The sequence below is a fragment of the Passer montanus genome, unplaced genomic scaffold, assembly GCF_014805655.1.
Source record: "Passer montanus isolate IOZ18808 unplaced genomic scaffold, ASM1480565v1 scaffold9, whole genome shotgun sequence".
Lineage (NCBI taxonomy): Eukaryota > Metazoa > Chordata > Aves > Passeriformes > Passeridae > Passer > Passer montanus.
Window position 1 is genome coordinate 2,319,120 of NW_024374367.1, and position 20,338 is coordinate 2,339,457.

Sequence of the window (20,338 nt, forward strand, 5' to 3'; positions counted from 1 at the left end):
TTACATAGTTACAGGACTCAGACAGTTTGTCAAGTGCTTAATATTTTAAAGCACACATTTACTTGATGCTGGAAAAAATGACTTTTTTTTCTGCAGATGAAAAATGATCTAGAAGGGCTACAAAGGCAAAGCACATAAAAAGCAACTGAATCTGTATTAAGGTGTCTGCCCCTTAATCAAATGCTGTCAAAACAGTTTCATTTTTCTAGAGTGAAGTAAGAAACCTCTGCTGATTCTGTAGAAGTCACAGCAATGGACTTTTTCCAAAGATCAAGCTCCTCAGGGGTGCTTCTCTCCCCTATCCACCAATCCACTGATTAATGGCAAGAGGAAGCTGTGCCACCCCAAGAAATTGAGAAGACAATCCCTGCTCTTTTAGATGGGCACCAAGTATTCTCTCACTATGCATATTCTACTGCACTTTTCAGTCAGACAAAAGCCAAAACCAGCAAGTATTTTTATCTCTTTTTCTCAGTCACAAGTGAATATTCACATAAGTCAGTCCATGGGCTAAAGAGGAAAGTTAAGTCATTCTTCTAAGTTCCTAATGCAGCAGGCACATTCATTTGAAACACAGAGTAAAAAAACTTGAGGTGAGATCAGCAGGTACTACAGAGCACAACAGATGTGCTGAAATCACCAGCTCAGCCAGAACACTAATCCCACAGGTGTCTTTTACTCATCTCCTTTCTCTATCTTCCCCCTGGTGTGACAGAAGTGCAGTTCTTGCAAAAAGTACTAATGGAACATATGCTGCTTGAGCTCACATTTTGCAGACCAAGAATAGGTAATGAAGCAATTTTAAAATATTTCTCTCTATGCCACAGTTTACCATTAAGGCATGACTCTAAACCTGGAAATAATATCTAGTCCTCTGCAGGATGATGCAGTAAAAAGTCCTGCACCCAAACTCTGACTCCAGGTACTTAACCACTACTGGGAACTACAGGCCAGTTTTGCTGAGTCACATTCCATACAACTTTCACTTTCAAAGCCAATTCTACCATGTCTTGTGCTTCTTTTGAAAGCCCTAAATCCATGCACATAATATTCATGTATATCAATGCAGCTTAGAAAAGCAGAACCAAGAGGCTCAGCCCAGCAGCACGATACATACATGATTACCTTGGCTGGAGCTGACAGGACGAGGCAGAGAGGGAGAGGAAGGACGAACAGTAAGAGAAGAACAGTTTGATTTGGAGCTGGCAGCAGTGAGCCTGGAGTCCTCACTGATCTAATAAAGAAAGTACGCAGCAATTAAAGAAAAAAACTAAATACACAGGACACATGAGATCCTGAACTAAAGTAAGTCCACACAAGATTTCTCAATTTTAGTAAAGGGAAAGTTAGTGCCAGCTTTTTTTTTTTTTTTTTAAGTGGTGGAGGTGGTCACATCCTCTAAGTCTCAATTTTCACACTAGGTGGAATTCCACTAAGAATTATTTTAGAGAAGTCATTCTGACCACTGACTAATCACTGTATTGACAGAATTGGCAGTGTCACAAGTCAAAAGAATGACACCAGGATTTCTACATTGTAGGGACAGAACCTCTTCTGTGCCTATGTTGATTTCCAAACCAAGACTAACCAACTACACAGCACACAGCCAGGTATGAGGGAAGGCAAGGAGAATTCAGATTTCTGATTCTCTCTCACTGCTGAATACCCACAGGAAGAAAGTTTGGGGAAGTAATTTCAGTACTCTGCAATGCAAGCAGTAAAATCACAGCTCTGCAATACTTGTAGAAGACAGAAAATATGGCTGTTAAGGCCAACTGTGAATTCACTGTGTACACCATTAAGTCATTTTATCTTTTCCTCCCACTTCCTCTCTCCCAAGCCAGCCCACAAATAGAAGGTCAAATAACTACCAAAAACGCATTGAAAACTAAATAGGTAAAAGAGGCAACATTAAAAGTTCATATCACATTAAAACACAAAGCATAAAAATTTTAATCCTAAGGAAAATTTAGTGTATTCTGTGTAAATTTAACTTGTAGAAGTAATTTTGTAAGCTTTTGTAAGCTGCACATTATATTTCTCTCACAGCACCACACTCACCTTTTTCTCAGAGTTGCTGAGTTTGTATTTCACCTCCTTTGCTTTTTGAATAGCTTTTAACACTTCTACTGTGTCTAGTTCCTTTTCTGTGGTAACAATGTTATCCAAACAAACCTAAAAAAATAAGTTAAAATATTTAAAGCATTGAAACCTAGGCATTGTCCAATTTTTATTAATGGAACAATCATAAATTACCACAGCTCAATGCAAACCATGTGCATCTTTGTAACCATTATAAAGAAACAATTACCACATTAGACCTTGAGCTAACATCACTTTAATGCAAACTCAGCGACCTTTGGTAAGTTTAACACCATTCCAGCAGAACAGTGTTTCAATATTAACAGTTTGTTACCCAGTGAGGGCAGGGTAAAATCTCATTTACATCCAGGAGCACAGCCGAGTAACATTGATAAGGTTTCACTCTCTAAACACCTTCTCCCAGTAAAATGACCAGTAAAAACCCCTCAGATTTTCAAAGCATTTGCACTACTTCCCTCCCCAGGCAGAACAGAGGGTGAGCAGAGCAGCTCTGGGGCTCACCTCGGAGGCCCTGTCCCCAAACTGAGCGAGGACTTTGGTGCGGTAATCAGGGATGATGCTCAGTGGGTTGCTGGATAACATCACCTTCTCCAAGCATGGCAGGTTGCCAATATTTTTTACTTCATCAATCTGAAAGTATTTGAGAATAAAAGCATGAATGCAGACTGGCAAAATGAAAATGAGCACACAGGCTGAGCATTTCTTGCATGGATTACATACATACAACAACCAGGAAAAACCACTACAGCCACTTTTATTTATTTGCATTTCGATCCACTAAAAGAAATGGCTTCTGATCTAACACACATTTTGACACTAACAGTCAACAGTTACCTGTTCTATTTTGTTGTTGCTCAGATCCAAGTTGACTAATGAGTACAGTTTGTTAAGACCACACAGCCTTTCCAGCTGATTTCCTGCTAAATTCAGAGTTTTGATGTTTCCCAGTTTTGTGTGAACACCTTCTAGTGATGTAAGTTTGTTGTAGGATAAGTCCAGGTGAACAAGGTTGTAGAGATGCTGCAACAGCACAGAAAATTCAAGTTATACACCAATTAAAACTGAACAAAGCTGCTATCTTAAGACTGGCTCATTTTATTGTGCAACAGTGTTTTCATGCTGGACACTACAGATCATGAAAGACATGACCTGAAACTGTTCATTACAAAGGTTAAAGCTTGTAGAAATGGAATTTCCTCCACTGCATTTTTACCAACCCAGGCATACAGCCAGCAGTGAATGAATTTAGTTAGGAACTAAATGCATGTCAATATTGGCAAAGAAATTAAAATATCCAGGAGCAGTTAAGAAATGCATCACTAAAAGAGTACTTGATGTTACAAAGAAGCAGCTATTTGGGCTGAAACTACTCTCCATGAAGACGAGCAACAAAATTATGAAGCATGAAAATCTGTGTTCTAAGGTCTCAGGCAGCTGGGTAAAAAATTCACCTTCAAATGCATCACTTACCTGTAAATTTTCCACCAGAGACACCCCATTGTGACTCAAATCCAGGAACTCAATCTTTGGGATTAATTTCTAGAAGGGAAAAAAAAATACATGTGTTAAATGCACTTTAGTTTTAAGTCAGACCACACTTCCTTCAGTATCTGCTGACCAGCAAAAGCAATGGGAAGGTGTTATCCAATGCAGTCTCTCTTCCCAGCTTCTGGCATTCTGTGTGACTTGGGGCATAAAAGAATTAACTCCTGCTCTTAAGAAAACCAGGTTACTCTGAGGGGCACCATTTAGTTTTAATCTTTCTTACTGAAGACAAATAATTTCTCCTAGTTTTTCCCCACTAACTATAGATCAAACAAGAAAGCGTTCTATGTGACCTGGGGCATAAAATAATTGACTCCTGCTCTTAAGAAAACCAGGTTACTCTGAGGGGCACCATTCAGTTTTAATCTTACTGAAGACAAATAATTTCTCCTAGTTTTTCCCCACTAACTATAGATCAAACTCAATAATGCTGCTTTGGTCTTAACAAACAGATAAACCAGAGGTTTTATGCTACACACAAACATCAGTAGTACCAAAACCCAGATTAAATCCATTACTGATTACACCAGCCAAGAACTATAAGGTCACACAAACTTGTAGAAAATGCATTTTTTCTCAGAAATCCTTTTACTTTTGGAGGTCTCAAACCTTGAACTTGATGCTGAATTCTGACTTCAGTGTTTTGCATCTGCTTTATTTTGGTTGTAATCTCAGAATTGACTTGCACTGACAGGCCAGTTAAGACCTGCACACAGAACTGAAGCATCTTAAATCTACATCACAAAAAACCATGAACAAGATAATTATGCTCCAAGTCTATGATGTCTGGTTGAGCTACACATGTAATTATTTCCTGCTTCACAAGAGTAGCTCAAGTAAAAAGCTATGTTCATATTTTACCATGCTCTCATGATGAATGTAAATTTTTTTCTTAATAGCTAATTTACAAAACAAAATTCTAAAGTACTGACAAAATATTTAAGATTTTGTTTTCCTGCTTTTCATATTGTTTTGATGTCAAGAAAGGTGCCAGCAAGTCATACATTTTTAAACATGCAGAAATCTTCAGCTGTGATAACTACTCCGAAGCTGAGCCATGAGGTGTTTTTTTTTTTTTAAAGAAAATTTTTAAAATACATTTTAATTGGCTCCTACAGCCAAGGCAAACAGTAAAAGCCTGTTTCAAAAAGTGAGAATTCATGGAAATCTTCCCTACAGAACACAAAATGACAAAACTATTCTCCTTTAGCAAAGGAAATGAAGATCTTATAGAACAAATCTCCTAAGCATTAACTTGGGTAGATAACCAACTAAGTGCAACTGAAAATTCTCCAGAAAAACCAATAGAGCAAATCCAAAATCCTTGCTGTGTATATGTGCTACAGATAAGTCATACTTCTTCCCCACAACTTAAAAATACTTCTTACCACTGAGTCATCAATTTCAGAGATGCTATTGTGACTCATATCCAAAGTCGTTAAAGTTCTCCAGGTTGGAATAATTGCTGTCACTGGACAACTTGAATCCAGTGCATCCTCTGGCTCCCACTGATCAAACTCAGAGGCCTCAGGCACCAGGATTTCCTGTTTAAGAGAAGGACACCAACATTTGGCTTACATCTCTTCAGGGAGAGCTAATGGTTTTGGAAACTATGCCAACAATCCCATGTAAGCAAGCATGAAGAGTGTCCCTTTGAAGGGACACATCCAAACACTTCCCTCACTGAAACTTGAGATTCTGTAAGGTTAGAAAACCCTTACAGTTCCATGGTTTTGAAAACAGAATCTGCAACAGGCAGTACAGAAAACTCCATGGACTCTAAATGGGTATTTCCCCATTGTACATGTTGGTTTTGCACATGCTTTGAACATTCACCAGAAGGAGGAACTTGCTCTTACCTTCATTGATGTTGCTGAAAATCGAACACTCAGAGTGGCCAGAGCATGTTTTGATGAAGTCAGTCCTTTGATAAGCTTTCCCCCACAATGACTGATCTATAAAAAAAAAAATCACATTACAAAGTCAGAAGTGTTAGGACAGACAAATGAGACACAAAGGAGGTAGCTGAAAGCTTCAACAGCAGATTCTACAGCAATCTGCAAAGTAGTTGCAGCACTTCTTAAAATCTCCTGAGATTATCAGGTCAGAAACACTGACATTTGGCAAAGCTAAAGCAAGAAATTTGAGACATAACTAGAGAAAAGTGAAATTCAAACATATATTTAAACAAAGCTTCTCCATTGACTTTCCACCTATCCCCATATTCAAGATGAAATTACCCAGGTGATTTAACAAGTCATAGCACTTTTACTGTTACCTAAAAGAGATCCATTTCAAGCTATGACTGTACCTGCAGACACATTCATTTGGGTATCAGATGTCCTTTTTACCATAAGAAAAAAGAAATGCCTAGAATGTGAGGACACTAATCTAATGACCTGTAGTCAGCTAATTACACAGACTAAGTTTAAGATTACAAAGTCTCTTTTTCTGTAGCTTAATTTGAAACAACATTACTGAAAATCTGCTACAGCATCTGTCCAGGACCTTCTCTGAGACAGTCACACACATTGTGCAACCACGAGAGCTGGCACATTTGCTGGTGTACCAGGAAAACCACAATGAACTGACAGAGATTGAAAAATCTTTCATTCTTGAAAAAATTCTTCCCAGGTCACCACTGTTACTTTTTGGACAATGCTTACTTTGGGATGAAAGTGTTCATCTAGTGCCAGTCAATCCAAAACCTTTCATGAACATACCATTTCAAAAGTCTTCAAGATCTAAAATCTTTTTTCCTCACATTCATGCCCACAGAAAAGGGGAAAATTGATACAAATCTGCAATATCCTCTCTGCTGTGTTACACTCTCTCACTCTATTGTATTTTCTTTTCTGTATGAGAATGACAATAAATCACTGACTTTAGAAATACTCTTCAGTTCTCAACCAACAACTGTCTCATATCAATGAGACAATAGCATTCATGTACTAGAAAAAGTACAGCAAAAGTCCACCAAAAGTGCACAGAGTACAGACTGTGTAACAGAATTGGATAGTCTGTCTCTGGAAAGACCTGAAGTGGTCAAAGAAGGTATTTCAAAAAATATTCATTGAAAACTGCTAGAAACCCTGGTATTTATATTGCAAGCAGAGCAACGAAAAACATCTGCAAATTATCAAGCAAGCAGCACTATGCCCAAAAGGGCACTTTCACAAACAAATTTAATGCCAGGGCATTTTCACAAATACTTGACAATATTTGTTTTTTCCAAACAAAAAGCACTTTGTAATAGGGGATCCTACCATAACCACTTGTTAGTTCTTTAAGGCAGTGGAAAGACACTCAGGTATAGGTTTTGTGTGAAAACTGGAAACTGTGTTTTTTGGAAACACACACAGTGCAAGGTCTTCTTATTTAAATGTTGTGTCCTTATTTCCAAAACTTGTGAAAAATCATTGTTTCACAAATGAAACAGTTCTCCTAAACTCTGCATTCCCCAATTCCAGCAGCAAATCAAAGCAGAGAATCACCATTCTGAGATACAGGAAGCAGGCCTGGCATTTGCAGAGCACCTATGCATTTATGAGCAGTATTTCAGCCCTACCTCTATTTGATGAAGTGATTTGAAAATAGACAGATCAAAAGGCAAGAGATGCTCCTGAATGTTACTGGTTCCAAAAGGTCCCCCTGTTCCAGTGACCTGGCATTTAAGACATTAAAGAACTGAGTTAGTGCACACAATCCAACTTGTTCCCATTCCAGTCTCACACAGGCAATGGCCCAAGGGCAGTGGCTTGGAAAGGCAGCCAAAGTTCCAAGCAATTCTTCAAATATTAAATGATTCATGACATTTGCAGGTTAACTCTTCAGGAAAACAAATACTAGTTGCTCCAGCTAAGTGCACTGAACTTGAAGTGCCACCTTGTGCTTGCATTCTGTAGCACATGGGGCATGCAAAAAGCAATATCATAAGCAAGGCTGACCAAGCATTCTTAGCTGAAAATCAGAGTTATATTCACTGAAAACAAATTCCTTGAAACCAGTGAACCCTGCAAGTCAGCACTGTCTTTAATTCCACTACAAGGGGTGAAGTTCAAGGCACTAACAAGATGGGCTTGAAGAAAACAAGCATTACACTGATACATCAATAAAAATGCATCTGGTATCCATATGGTCATAGGATTCTGGCCCCAGAGCATGTCAGCAGCATAAAAAGCAGGTGGTTTCATTTATGTTTGCTGTGAATAGAATTTTGAGAGAAAACTCAAAGGGTTTTCTCTGGTTTTATGGATCTTACAAGTTCTGAATGTGCCCACTCAAAAGCATTCAGAAGGGCTAGAAATTCTGCAGATGCCCATTTTGCTAAACAATAAGCTCTTCTCCAGCCAGAAAATCCTCCCTTTGGAGGATTCTATACAGACAGAGGATGACAAAGGCAACTGAGGAGCCCCAGGAACACCAGCACAGCTGTGGTTTGGCTTCCCTGATCCACCATTTGATTTCAGCTTTGAATACATGACACAGTTAAAAGGCAGCTCCTCATGCAATAAAGGGGCTAAAATGACTTTTTGAGTCATAGCAAGCAGTGTTAAAAATTACTTTAGGGAAAGTCTAATTCATTTATTTGGTAGGAAAAAAAGTCAAATTGTCTCCTGACAAAAACTGTCTGTTCTGAGGCCATTTTACATTTATTCTGAAATAGCATTTTATAGCATTCTGAAATAGCTAAAAATTCAGGGCCATCTATGAAACTGAGGAGCTTTTTAGAGTTTTATTTTTATCTGTCAGATGCAGTCAGACAGTGAGAAAGGGGATAAGATTTATATAGATGCACAAATGCACATGTATTCACATACAGTGGCCTACCCACAGTGCTTGCAAAGAAAGCAAGGTTGCAGAGGTCAATATTTATTTCTTTACCCATCCCTACTGGCACCCAGCAAGATTCTGTGGCTGCATCCACACTGATGAAAAGACCACATCACACAGCAAACACTTTGGCTAGAGGACAGCATGGATTGAAAGTTGGCAGCATAAACACCTATTTAATTGATCTCACCTTTAGATACTTGAGTCTACAAGTGAAATCCAGAATATGCCCTAGGTCTGTTTTGGCATCTCCATTAGCACAGGTAGGTTTGCCCTGCAGCAGCTGCTGGGTGACAGCATACAACTGCAAGGGCCTGATGGTGAACACTTCTCCAGCCATTAAGAGCTGCTCTCCTGAAAAAAAGAGTAGCTTAGGATCAAACACAGTGCTGCAAGGCTTACACAGGACTAAATGGTACATGGGAAATGTAGTGATACATGTTTGTCATTTATACCTAAGATGAAAATTGAGGTAGCAAAATATTTTTAACACCAAAGTAATTCAGGTATTCAAGTGGGCACTCATGATACAGGTCCAAAGTTCCTAATGCAATTAATGGTAAATTTCCCTTGGTCTTAACAAGGCTGGAGTCAAAGTTCCTTTACATAATGTAAGTGCTATGAAACTCTTTCTGATCTAAGTTTATAGCAGTTTGGTTTTTTTCTATTAAGAAAACACAGCACCTGCTTTCTAAAATACAGACCTCAGATCTTTTGCCATGCTGCCTAAATACAGAATTGTAGCAAACGTGGGTTTTTTTGAAAGTATGGGGATTTTCTGCATGCTAGTACCAAAGCAAATACCCAGAACAGAAAATGCCTTATCTAATTATAATTTTACAATCCAATTTAACAGTAGGAACAGCAGGAAGCAGCATATAAAGCCTCTCTGAAGACAACCATTAGCTCGCTGTAGGCTACAGCAGCTGGAACACACACATGGAATTAATATCTTTCTTCCTTTTAGGGACACCAGTTCGACTTCATGGACAAGAAAGCATCAGCTTTTGTGATAAGCAGAGTTCTCAGAAATGCTCTGAGGAGTAAAATTCCCTTCAGCTTCAGTGGGAGCAAGTCCAAGAGTCCAGCTGTACATACATTACTGAAGATTCCACTAATACAGAGCAGTCAGTGACACATCAATTCTCGTATCAGTGAGACTGCAGGCATTAGAAAGCCAGCAAACATTTCTTCCCAAGCTTCCCTAAGATACTCCAGAATTTGCTGTATGGACTCTCTGAGGTGGCTTCACCTAAAGGTAACTTTCTGCCAGAAAATCTGGAAGGCATTCTGAAACCTGCTTCACCTATCATGCCTACCATTCCTCAGCCAACTGGAATTATAAAGTAGCATCTTGCATGTCCTTCAAAACAAAAATAGCAGGGATTAATCCTTTCACATGCCTCCTGCTGTTAACAGAACAGCCAGAGCTGTTGTAGTTACAGTAAGAGCATTTAATTTTCATCTGCCAGCCTCAAAAAAGCACACCCTTAAATGAGCTGACCAGAAGGTCTCTTGTTTCCTGAATTCTGGAAGAACAATATTTAGATATGTAAAGTGATCTCTTGCATTTAATACACAGACTGTCAGGACTCACTGACACAGACCAAGCTTCCTTACAGGAACACTGAGACACTAAAACACACTGAGACAGAGAGCTTAGCAAAAGCTCCTGATCACCACTGCCACATCCTATCTCTTAAGGACACAGACTAAGAGGCCCTTTGCAAAACATACATTCACCAGTATCTTTTTCCAACAGTATCTTTTTGGCTGCAAGACTGTTGCAGCTCCTCACAAAATGCAGTTTGAATTGAAGTGCAAGCAGCAATGAAAAGACAAAAGGAAAGCAGGGAGAGAAAAAGTATCAGTTGAATATGGAAGGCCAGATCTCCCATTGTCTGGAGGTAAAATATGAAAGATATGTGAATGCATGAACAGAGAGGAAAACATTCCTGGATAAAGACTGCAAGCTCCTTACCTTTGTGAAAGAGCTCTTCAGCCAATGCAGCAGTGATCCCATTGATCTCCTGAAAAAAACAAACCATTGCAATAAGTGTTATTTGCATACTTATGGTTCAAATTTTTTAATTTGGACCTTTAATGAAGTATCCTTTTTTTGCTGTGGCAGAGGACTGTTTTGTTATTTTTTTAACTGAAATCAGGGGCGACTGTTTTATAGATTTGTTTGTAACTTGAAAATGCTTCATAAAAATTACTTGACATTGTTTTATTTCATATGATTTTCACTTCCAAGATGAAAAACAGTGAACTACATTTAATTAATCCCATTCTGCATGCATTAATAAAAGGGCAGCAGCAACTAGAACAAGTTATTACTAGCCATCATTAGCCCAACTTGGAAGACAGTTCTTGAAGAAAATATTACAAATGTAGTGGTCTTCAAATTTCAGCATTATTCTAATGCCTCAAACACTCAACATTTCCTCAGAATATCAGTACCACAGAGAATGCTTTAGATTAACAGGACTGCAGAAAAAAAGAGATATAAAAAGTAAGTAGTCTTCTGGACTTCAACTCTACTATATTTGCTGCAAAGTAATGCAAACCCCTCCTCATCACCCTCTTCCCCCTCCTGCACTCACCCAGGTGCTCAACTCAATTCCTGGCACTGATGGCTCCAGCATGAAAGGCTGGAAACTCTCAGTGCAGGGATTTGTGCTTTCTGAATCTTCAGGTGCAGAAAGATCAGTACAAGTATTTCCCACCTGGGCACACCTCTCTCCACAAAAAGCAAATGCTCTGTGCAAGTCCAGAAATAGTTCTGAGCACATCCAACAGCTCCCTTTCAAAGGCCCACAAAACGTTTGTAAAACTGTGTGTAAGGGTGAAGCTTCCCCTAGACAAACATCTCATTTTAAGGTAGCTGCAAAGTATAAACAGATATTATGGATCATTGCCACATGAATATTTCATGAGTTTGCTGTGCTGACAAATACCTCATGATTCATAACAAGGGAATACGTCCACAGGACATCTGCAGCAGACAGCTCAGTTCATTTGATGAGGCAAGGATTTTAGAACATCACATTCTTAGTGCAACTGAAACCCCATTCACTGAGGAGGACCAAAGTCTCCACGCCATAGTTTTGAGAACAACAAGCTCAAAGCTGTATTCCAAACAAAATTAAACAATTCTGATTCGCGTTTGAATAAGCCAGTTACACTCATCTGGCAAGCACAGACTTAATTGAAAACTCTACTCTGTATCTCTTTTGTCATCTGGGACACAGAGCCAAAATTTTTTTTCTACATTTATAATTGGAACAAGATTATGACTTAGACTGTTCAGTGACTAGCAGGCAAAAAAAAGGAACTCTATTCCTCTGTCAGATCTACAAGAGACTTCTGTCTTAGCTGTAACTACTTAAATGCATCACACCCACAGAAGTCCATTGTTTGCAGGTGTCTCTGAACAGCAGTTTGTGGGTACTCAATGCTTTTCCTGCAAAACCTTCTATATGTAAGTTAGCAAACCCAATCTTCTAAGATGACAAAGACCACGCAACAAAATAAGCATCCCCACATCACTGCAGAAATCCTTTTCAATGTCAAAGTAACAATAAAGTTCTACATTGCTGTCACATGCAACTGTTTCTCTTTGCTAGGCTGTATCCAAGAACAACTAAAGGCTTCAAAGTGACTTTAATGTATCAATGGCTGGTATTTCAACTCCATTTAGTTCTATTACCTGGGAAATGAAATTAAACAATCCTTACTGGAAATACTGCAAAAAAGAATAGACAAAAAATTGCAGCCTTCCTACATAAATTAATGAGGCAATATCAGGGATTATAATGGCTCCAGTATGTACATGGGTTGTCTGGTAATGAAGATATTTTAAAAGATCAAAGTTCTAGTGGAAAAGTAATTTTTTCCAGTAGAATTACTGAGGTAAATATTTAACTTTTCTCCTGAATAATTAACATATTTTTGGTAAATATTTAAAACTATTCTAAAGTTCCAAGCAAAAAACATTAGCATTTACAACTAAGTCAAATCCCCCTAAAGCAAAAAAATGCAGATTGAGCAACATCTTTGCTCTTAATATCCAAGAGCAGTTTAGAAACAGGGAAGCATTCAGATCCAAATACTGCTAGAAAGAGAATACTGCTCTTTGGAAGAGCAAAAAAAGATTAAAAGTGGGAAAAAAATAGTCCTGAGAAATAAGAGGAAAGGAAGAACCTCTGCTTGCATAAAAACCATGTGGAAGTTACAACACTGAAACTTTAATGAAACAGACGTCATTTACAAGATAGAGCACAGCACAGAAAAATTATGTAATTTGCTGGTGATCACTGGAATTTTGGTCTATTTGAACAGAATTCTCCCTACATTGTCAGACATTTTGAATAAATTTAAAACCTCAAATCCATTTCAGAGGGCTTGATAGTTACAAATCTGTGTTTCTCTCTCAAGTCTGCAAGGCAATAGCAACACTGTGGAATAAACCTTCTACTATTTTTATCTAAGAAACTCTGAGGTCTCACCAGGATAATTATGTTCATGTAACACAACTAAACCAGGCTTTCCTTTGTTGCTAAAACTTAATTAACACCTAATGGATCACTTGTGACTAATTTCTGAAGCTTTTCTATGAAACCCTGAAGGGCCTTCTCAAAACAGCCCACCCCAAAGCAGCTACTGCCCCTTCCTTCCACTCAGTTCTCCAGTGCTTTTTCCTTGTGATGAAATTCCTTCTCCCCCTTATAACATGATGCCATATTGCAAAAAAAGCCTAACTATACACAAGAGATGAACAAATTGCAATCTGAACATGAAATCAAGTAATTGCTTCTTGCTTCAAGTATCCTTACCGTAACATTCTGTCTGCTGGAGCTATTTCTCCAAAGGCCACTCCATCATTGTGCTTCCACAGAGAAGCATCATTTCTCTTCATTTGGGCTACTGCAAACTGTTCCAGTGTGAACCACAGCTCCAACCATTAGCCACTAAGTAGGGGGGTGTGGATCCATTATGCAATGTTCATTTGGGAGCCAGCACTTTTGACTTCAGCCTAACCAATTCAGCCTCACATTTATTCACAGCTTCCAACTCTCCTGCCAGCATTTGTGTTTTCTTCTTAGAGTCCCTGCCCACACTACTTCCCAGCACAGTGTCTACTGCAATAAAAAGTGGTGTCAAAAATCTTAAAAATATGCTTTGTTATATTGTGCAAAATGTTGATAAAGAACTATTTCAGCAAACTCATGAAGATTCCACAGAATTCTCTCCAAGTCAGAGAATTAGGGAAAGAGACTCAGGCCTCTATTCAGACACTAAAAACATAACTTACATATAAATGAAAGTGTAGGAAGTGTGACAAAACTTTTGGCGCAGTAACAGGGAACTTGAGCAGCAGAGTTTGCAAGTAGATCTCCAGTTCCTTTTGTCTTTTCTCCACAAGGCTTTTGGAATTTTTTCCAATGATCTTCTTTGGAGGTAACAGATTTTTATCTATTTTCTTCTCTGAAACAAGCTGAAAGACAAAGACCACAGCTAATACCTGACATGCCATCTGAACTTGTACAAAAGATCCAATGGAACACATTAAGCACATGTTGCCTGATGCTGGGAAGATCCAAAAATAAAATTACTTCAGTAAATTTAGCTACTGCCTTCAAAGTATTAGGCATTTTCAGACAGAACATTTTGTCATGGAATGATCAGAGTGCAATAACAGTGTCTGCTCCAAGAATCACTCTCACTACACCAGGGCAGGATGCAACAAATGTGATAAAACAAAATAACCAGTGCATTTCTGAGAAAGCAGAAAACTCTTGAATAAAGTAGACTTTTCCTCATTTTTGTTTTTTATCAGCACTGGTTGGTAAATATCCCATGCTATTTTAAGGACATTTTTATTATCCGCTGTGATGAGACTTTGGTCACCAAATCAGCTGATCATAAACATCCTTCTTAGCAAAAAGTTCAGTGACTCCAGCCTGAACTCTCCTCTCTGACACAGCTTCCACTCAAGGCTGAAGCTGTCCCGGTCAACCTCCCCCAGTTCAAGAGGGGAGTGTAACAGGGGCAAGTAACAATGTTCTCACAAAAAGAACTTAGTCTGCAGTTCAGATGGCATCTGGCAGACATTCTCTCTTTATTGAAGAAAGAAATTATGTAAAACAGAACTGCACAGTTTTGTAAGATACCAAGGTCACAGTTTTAACATTCTTACCTTTTCATGCAGGTCATGGAAATCACTGTAACGATGTTTGACTGTCCACTGATGATTGCCAACACTGACCTGAATAATGTACACCTGAAAGTATGAAATTCAAGTAAGGACACTGCAAAACACTTAAGAGAAGCTGACTGTGAGACCTGCTGATTGATGGAGCACTGTAAGGTGGTATATATTCTGCAAGAATCAGAGCTAATGAAATGCTAACCCCAGGTCTGAGGGGGCTTTGCTGATGGGGGATGCCTGATCTCACTCATGAGGGCGCTCCACAGCAAGAACAAGCAGATGCCTCAGTGTGAAGCAATGGCTTTAACCCAAAGGTTAATGACCAAGGGCTCTAAGCTACTTCTTTTTCCAAAAGTTTCTGCTAACTGAACTTGGTCCTCATAGCTCCCACAAGCCTGAGACAGCAGCATCCCCTTCTTCCATCTACCAAGTTCCACAATGGGCAGAGGAACTTGGCAAGCATCCTCCGGTCACTTCAGTTAAGCAGAAATCTGGAGCTTAACCCTTGAGAAAACAGAACAAAACCTTTGGTTGGGTGGAAGCTATTTTATTCCTTTTGGGGTAAAGCACACAAGACATCTTCCTGAAGAGTTACTGAGCCCAAAGAATCACTACAATTATCTAATGCAACCCAGCATTGCCTAATACAAAAATAAGTATTTTTAGCCATGCATGTACCAAACAGATTTCCATTCTAGGTGACTTTCTGGCTCTAACAGCACTGGTTTTGCAGGAAACTCAGCCTGCCTTTAGATATGCCAGAAACAAGCCATCCCAAAGACATTTTAAAGGTACAAACTAAAACACAAGCAGAAAACAAACAAGGCTCTGCAAAACCAGTTCCACAGCTACCTGAATACAACAAATTAAATAAACTATATCATCCAGTCCAACTATACTCTTTGGGGAAAACACCAACTTGTAATCAAATCTTGAAAGCATTTAATACAGTAAAGAACTTGCTTACTACCACAGATCACCCAGAGCTGACTCATAGCTGCTGTGAGGATGATACACATCTAGTTGCTAAACCCACATGAGAAAACAAAAATCAGAAACAGTTTCAATGTGTTACATAAAGGACCAGTTTTCACTTACTGCAAGTACAGAGCAGCACAATGTCAAACATTAAATAGAATACCACCTGCATTTTAGAAGATGAACTGTAGTTCATGCCAGTTTTATTTTTGTAAGCATCTGACACTGGCTCACTGAACAAACCCCAAGCCCCACAGAGAACCAAACCAAGATGTCTCACTGGTGCACGTGGTGAGTGACACATCAGTGCTGGGATGAGCTCTGAAAACACAGAAGAATGCCCACACAGAATTATGGACTCAATTAAGGCCTGTGCCTGTTTTCCTGTCATGTTGTGTTGGGAAACAGCAGATCAGGATTAATCACTGTGCTGGTGACAAACCAGAACAGAAATAACACCAGCATTCAAAAGCACCTCATAACCCTGAGGAAAGCAAGGAGAAACTCCAACAAACAAAACTTAGAAGTGAAGAAGTACTACATTTATAAGCCATAATAAAAATATCACTTCTTTTGAAAAGCTGACTGTGCTAAACTATGGCAGAGCAAGCAGCACATCTAAATGCAATGCACATTGAGTACACAAGGCATGAAACCAAAGATTAGACACTGGAAACTCAGTAACTTCACATGCCCCAACTGACAACTCACCAGGTGAGGAAGCAAACCCCTCCTCCCTGTATAAAACACAGAGTAAATTTGCAATAAGGGTTTAATATCCTTTTGCTGAAATGGCAAGCACTGACCACATCTAGAAACACAGCACTTAGTGAAACGGACAGTTTGGTTGGGAAAGTACCTGTTAAAGTGAGTCTTTGCATGCACTGATACAATTCCTCAAGTCTTTAAAAAGCTGTAGCATTTCCCATCGAGAGCAGGCAGTACACATTCACCCCCCAAACAGCATCAGTTTCACATGATGCACCTGATTTCACATCAATCCACAAGCTGCCATTATCTTGAAGAATAAATATATAAATGCAATATGCTGATGTGCGTATTAAGACTTGTCTTAATATAGAAATAAATCATTTTAAAGCAAAAAATCCCCTTAGATATTTCACTGCTTTAGGAGCTTCATCACCAACAAATTTTGAGTGCACTAATATGACAAGGCTGACAGCTGAAGTTAAGGTTCTCCAAGGGCTGCCTGTCACACCAAGTGCTAAAGGAATACACAGACAGATGATGACATCCTCACTCTGCACTTTCTTGCAGACATAAATAAATATACCATGTGAAATCCCCACCCATCCTTAGAAGTGCCACAAACTGCACTTCTATTGAGTTAAACATAAAGCCCTTTATGTTCACAGGATTTCCTTCTCCACTGGTTTCTTTCTGTATAAAAAGTTTTGTCCCTCTTTCTATAAATCAGTTCTTTTGGTTACATTCTACTTTGTAAAGTGTTTGACATATTTGCAATGCTATATATATTTTTTGTTTTCTAGCAAGCCTCTACAAGTTCTTTGCAGTTAAACATCACCAAACAGTATCCCTTCATCTTCTTAAATACTGAGGGCTGAAAGACCTACTAAACATTTTTAAAGCAGATATTAAATGAACAACAGTGATTCCAGAGTGCTTTTTGTTCACTTCCTATACACAAAAACCTGCCTACCTTGCTTTACATGGAGAACTGGCATTTCTACATTGTGTCTCATCCCACTGCACATGCCTTAGCACTGTAAAAAACTCAAACAACAACCCAACACTTAAATGACAGAGCTCTCCACAGGAAGCCTGGGACACAGGTGTGACTACAGCCAGCAGGTCCCAAATTCCAGAGCAGTGATGCAGCCACATCTCCTCCTCCTGCCTCATCATGCAGTGTTTACACCCATTCAAGGAAGCAACAGTATTTCCTTAAATATCAAAGTTAGTATTTATGTTAAAAGCAGCTGCAAAAACCAGGAAAAGCAGGAAGGCAATGTTAGGCCAAACAAATGCATAGCAGGAAACAAATGAAGCACTGAGGCCTTCTACTTAAAACCAGTCTTCAGTCAGCATCAGCTGGACCAGCAGACCCAGGAGAACCCTGTAGAAATGCTCACACCTTACTAACTCACAGAAAACACATCAACCAGTGCACCATTTTTTCCTGCTGGATTTACCCATACCTTGCCTTTCATGCTGTAAGAATCAAGTTTTTGAAAGTACCTTCAGCATTATACAGAACTGTGGGGCTCCCTGATATATTCTACAGGATCTGATTCCACAACTGTCAAACAGATATCATGACAGTCCCCTTCTGCTGAGACTCAGCTCTGAAATACAGAGTGCAACAGGAAGCTCACATGCCACAAGAAAAACAAAGATGTAAATAGGATCACTGCCACCTGACCACATGGTAATGGATGAAGATGCAGGTTGCTACAGCTGTAGTTCCTTTCCTACCTTTACCAAATTTGACTGACTTTTACACCATTTAACAGTCTCTGTCCTGGTGCAGGTCTTTGTCATGTCCTTAAAGCACTACTCAACTCATTATGAACACTAAACACATGCTATTTTTTTTTTAAAAACTTTTCAGCCTGTGACAAATTTTGTAAAATTTCTGCTTTCATTTAAAGATCTATTCCCATATTTCTAATGGCCTGGACCTGTCTCATAAAAGCTGAGTCCTGCTAACAGCTTCGGGAGGTTTACACACAAACAAGCTTAGTGCCAACTTGCCTTCAAAAATACAGCAAGAGAATCAAAGTAGGACCAAATGCTGGTAAATCCTGTCTTTCATACACTGTATTTTTAAAGCTCCCAAGAAAAATGGCATTAAAGTAGAATGGTAATTCCATAACCACCAAAGAAAGAAATCTGGTCTTGAAAAAATAAACTCCCTTGGGCTTAGCTGCAGCAGCTTAAAATGCTATCCTCAACCATCAGCTGCTGAGATGAACAGCACCTGCAGAGTTACACACCTGAACTCCAGCCCAATGCAGAGCATTAAGGGTGTTACCCAAGGGTGGCCCTACCACAGCACTTGTTTGCAGGCTGAACAGCAAAGGAGCTGCTTTCACAACCTGCACCACAACTTCCAGGGGGATAAGGGGGCAGATGACACTGGCATTTTGTCAGCTGAATGCACCTGATTTTCTCATTCACTAGTACTGCATAATATTGATGGAAATTCTCAACAGCAGCACTACTGAGTCTTGGTTCACAGCTGGCATGGAAGTTTCCAGCCCCCAGCCACAGGTCTCACTGTGCCTCTCGCCTCACTGAGGGCTGAACCACATCCTAACACACCCCAGCAACACCTCAACTGCAGTGGTCCCAGTTCTGAGAGTACACATCATGCACCTAAGAGAATGAGCTCGGGCTCCTCTCAAAAATTCATTTCAAGCTTGCAGTCAACTCCTTCACCAAATGCTCCACGCATTTTTGCCTGTAAATATGGCAACTCAGCACCTGAAAGTCATTCCCACAACCGTGTTCCAGTAGTCATCACCTGGGAAGGACTTGGGCTCTTCATGTGCCACACCTGTAAAGCTCTGTCCTATTAACAACTCAGAAACCACTCTCCTGTTGCTCTGTTTTCCCTGGATACCTTTAAAGAGGCAGGAGCAAAAGGTATTACTTGTATCCATCACACAACTTTCCAAATACTGTCTTTCTAAACCATTGCTCCCTGTTCCCTTTTCTTTCCCACAGCAGGAAGCCTGTAATTCGTGAGCATTCCACCGAAAAAAGGTCTTTCAAATCACACTAAAATAAGGCAGGAGGAGAAAACATTTTTAGTTATATAACTGAAGGGTGGTGTGCTCGAGGCATTTTCTATCTGCAATTATACTGAGGTTTGCTTTAGGATGAGCTTCTTCCTGAAAAACAGAGCAATTAACTCTTGGTAGAATGCGACCAGATGAAAAACAAGTTATATATCAAAAGCTTCATTCCTTCCCCAAAATTAAAACACTGCCAGCAATTTTTTTTTTTGGGTGGGGTAAAAATAAAAGTGTCTATCCTAAATCATCTGACTGCCTGTGGAAATAAGATCAGAGAGGGTTTTTTACGATACTTCCACGCGAAGGAAAGATTTTCTGCTTTGTTGAGTCCAGCTTTGAAAGCTGTGTTTACTCGATAGCGATCTTCCATAAACACACGCACATCCCTAGATATATACGGGCAAGAACACGACACTCGCCCGCGGAGCCGCCGCCTCTCCCGGAGGACCGCGGCTCCGCGGAGCTCGGGGCCGCTTCTCCCGGCGGACCCCGCTCCGGCGCGGCTCCTTTCCCCGCAGCCCCTCGCAAACTTGTGCCGAACGCCTCGCTCCGTCCTCAGCGCGGGCACGGCCGGGCGCAGGTGCGGGAGGCAGCGCGGCCCCGAGCCCGGCCGGCCCCGCTCCCCGGCCCCGCTGCGCCATCCCCGCCGCCCGCCCGTCCCGCCCGGCCTCCCCGCTGCGCACCGTGTACGTCTCCACCAGCTCAGAGCCCAGGACTCGGGCCTCCCGCGGGGGCTCCTCGCCGTCCTCGCCGCCCGCCGCCGCCTCCATGTCGCCGGGAGAAGCGCCGGGGCGCGGCCGCTCAGGCCGTCACGGCTCCGCCGCGCCCGCCGCCGCCGCCCGCGCCCGCCGCCCTCCCGGCCCGCACCGCCGCCGCCGCCATC

At 40.4% G+C, this 20,338-nt stretch overlaps 1 protein-coding gene across 4 annotated transcripts in view; it reads right to left on the reverse strand.

The window, feature by feature from the left end:
* Positions 1-20,338, reverse strand: part of NISCH (nischarin) — a 29,366-nt gene extending 9,028 nt beyond the window's left edge. Inside the window, exons 1-13 of one of the 4 annotated variants that reach the window (XM_039734154.1) lie at positions 20,139-20,336; positions 14,684-14,767; positions 13,799-13,981; positions 10,463-10,511; positions 8,672-8,835; positions 7,217-7,312; positions 5,508-5,603; positions 5,037-5,192; positions 3,574-3,642; positions 2,938-3,123; positions 2,605-2,733; positions 2,062-2,175; positions 1,126-1,234 (exon numbers count right to left, since the gene is read on the reverse strand). In XM_039734154.1, the coding sequence (XP_039590088.1) occupies positions 1,126-1,234; positions 2,062-2,175; positions 2,605-2,733; positions 2,938-3,123; positions 3,574-3,642; positions 5,037-5,192; positions 5,508-5,603; positions 7,217-7,312; positions 8,672-8,835; positions 10,463-10,511; positions 13,799-13,981; positions 14,684-14,767; positions 20,139-20,225 (1,522 nt within the window). In that variant the 5' untranslated portion in view covers positions 20,226-20,336. Of the gene's footprint in view, positions 1-1,117; positions 1,235-2,061; positions 2,176-2,604; positions 2,734-2,937; positions 3,124-3,573; positions 3,643-5,036; positions 5,193-5,507; positions 5,604-7,216; positions 7,313-8,671; positions 8,836-10,462; positions 10,512-13,319; positions 13,568-13,798; positions 13,982-14,683; positions 14,768-20,138 lie in introns of those variants that run through there. The other 3 variants (XM_039734156.1, XM_039734157.1, XM_039734155.1) reach the window with 3 other exon arrangements.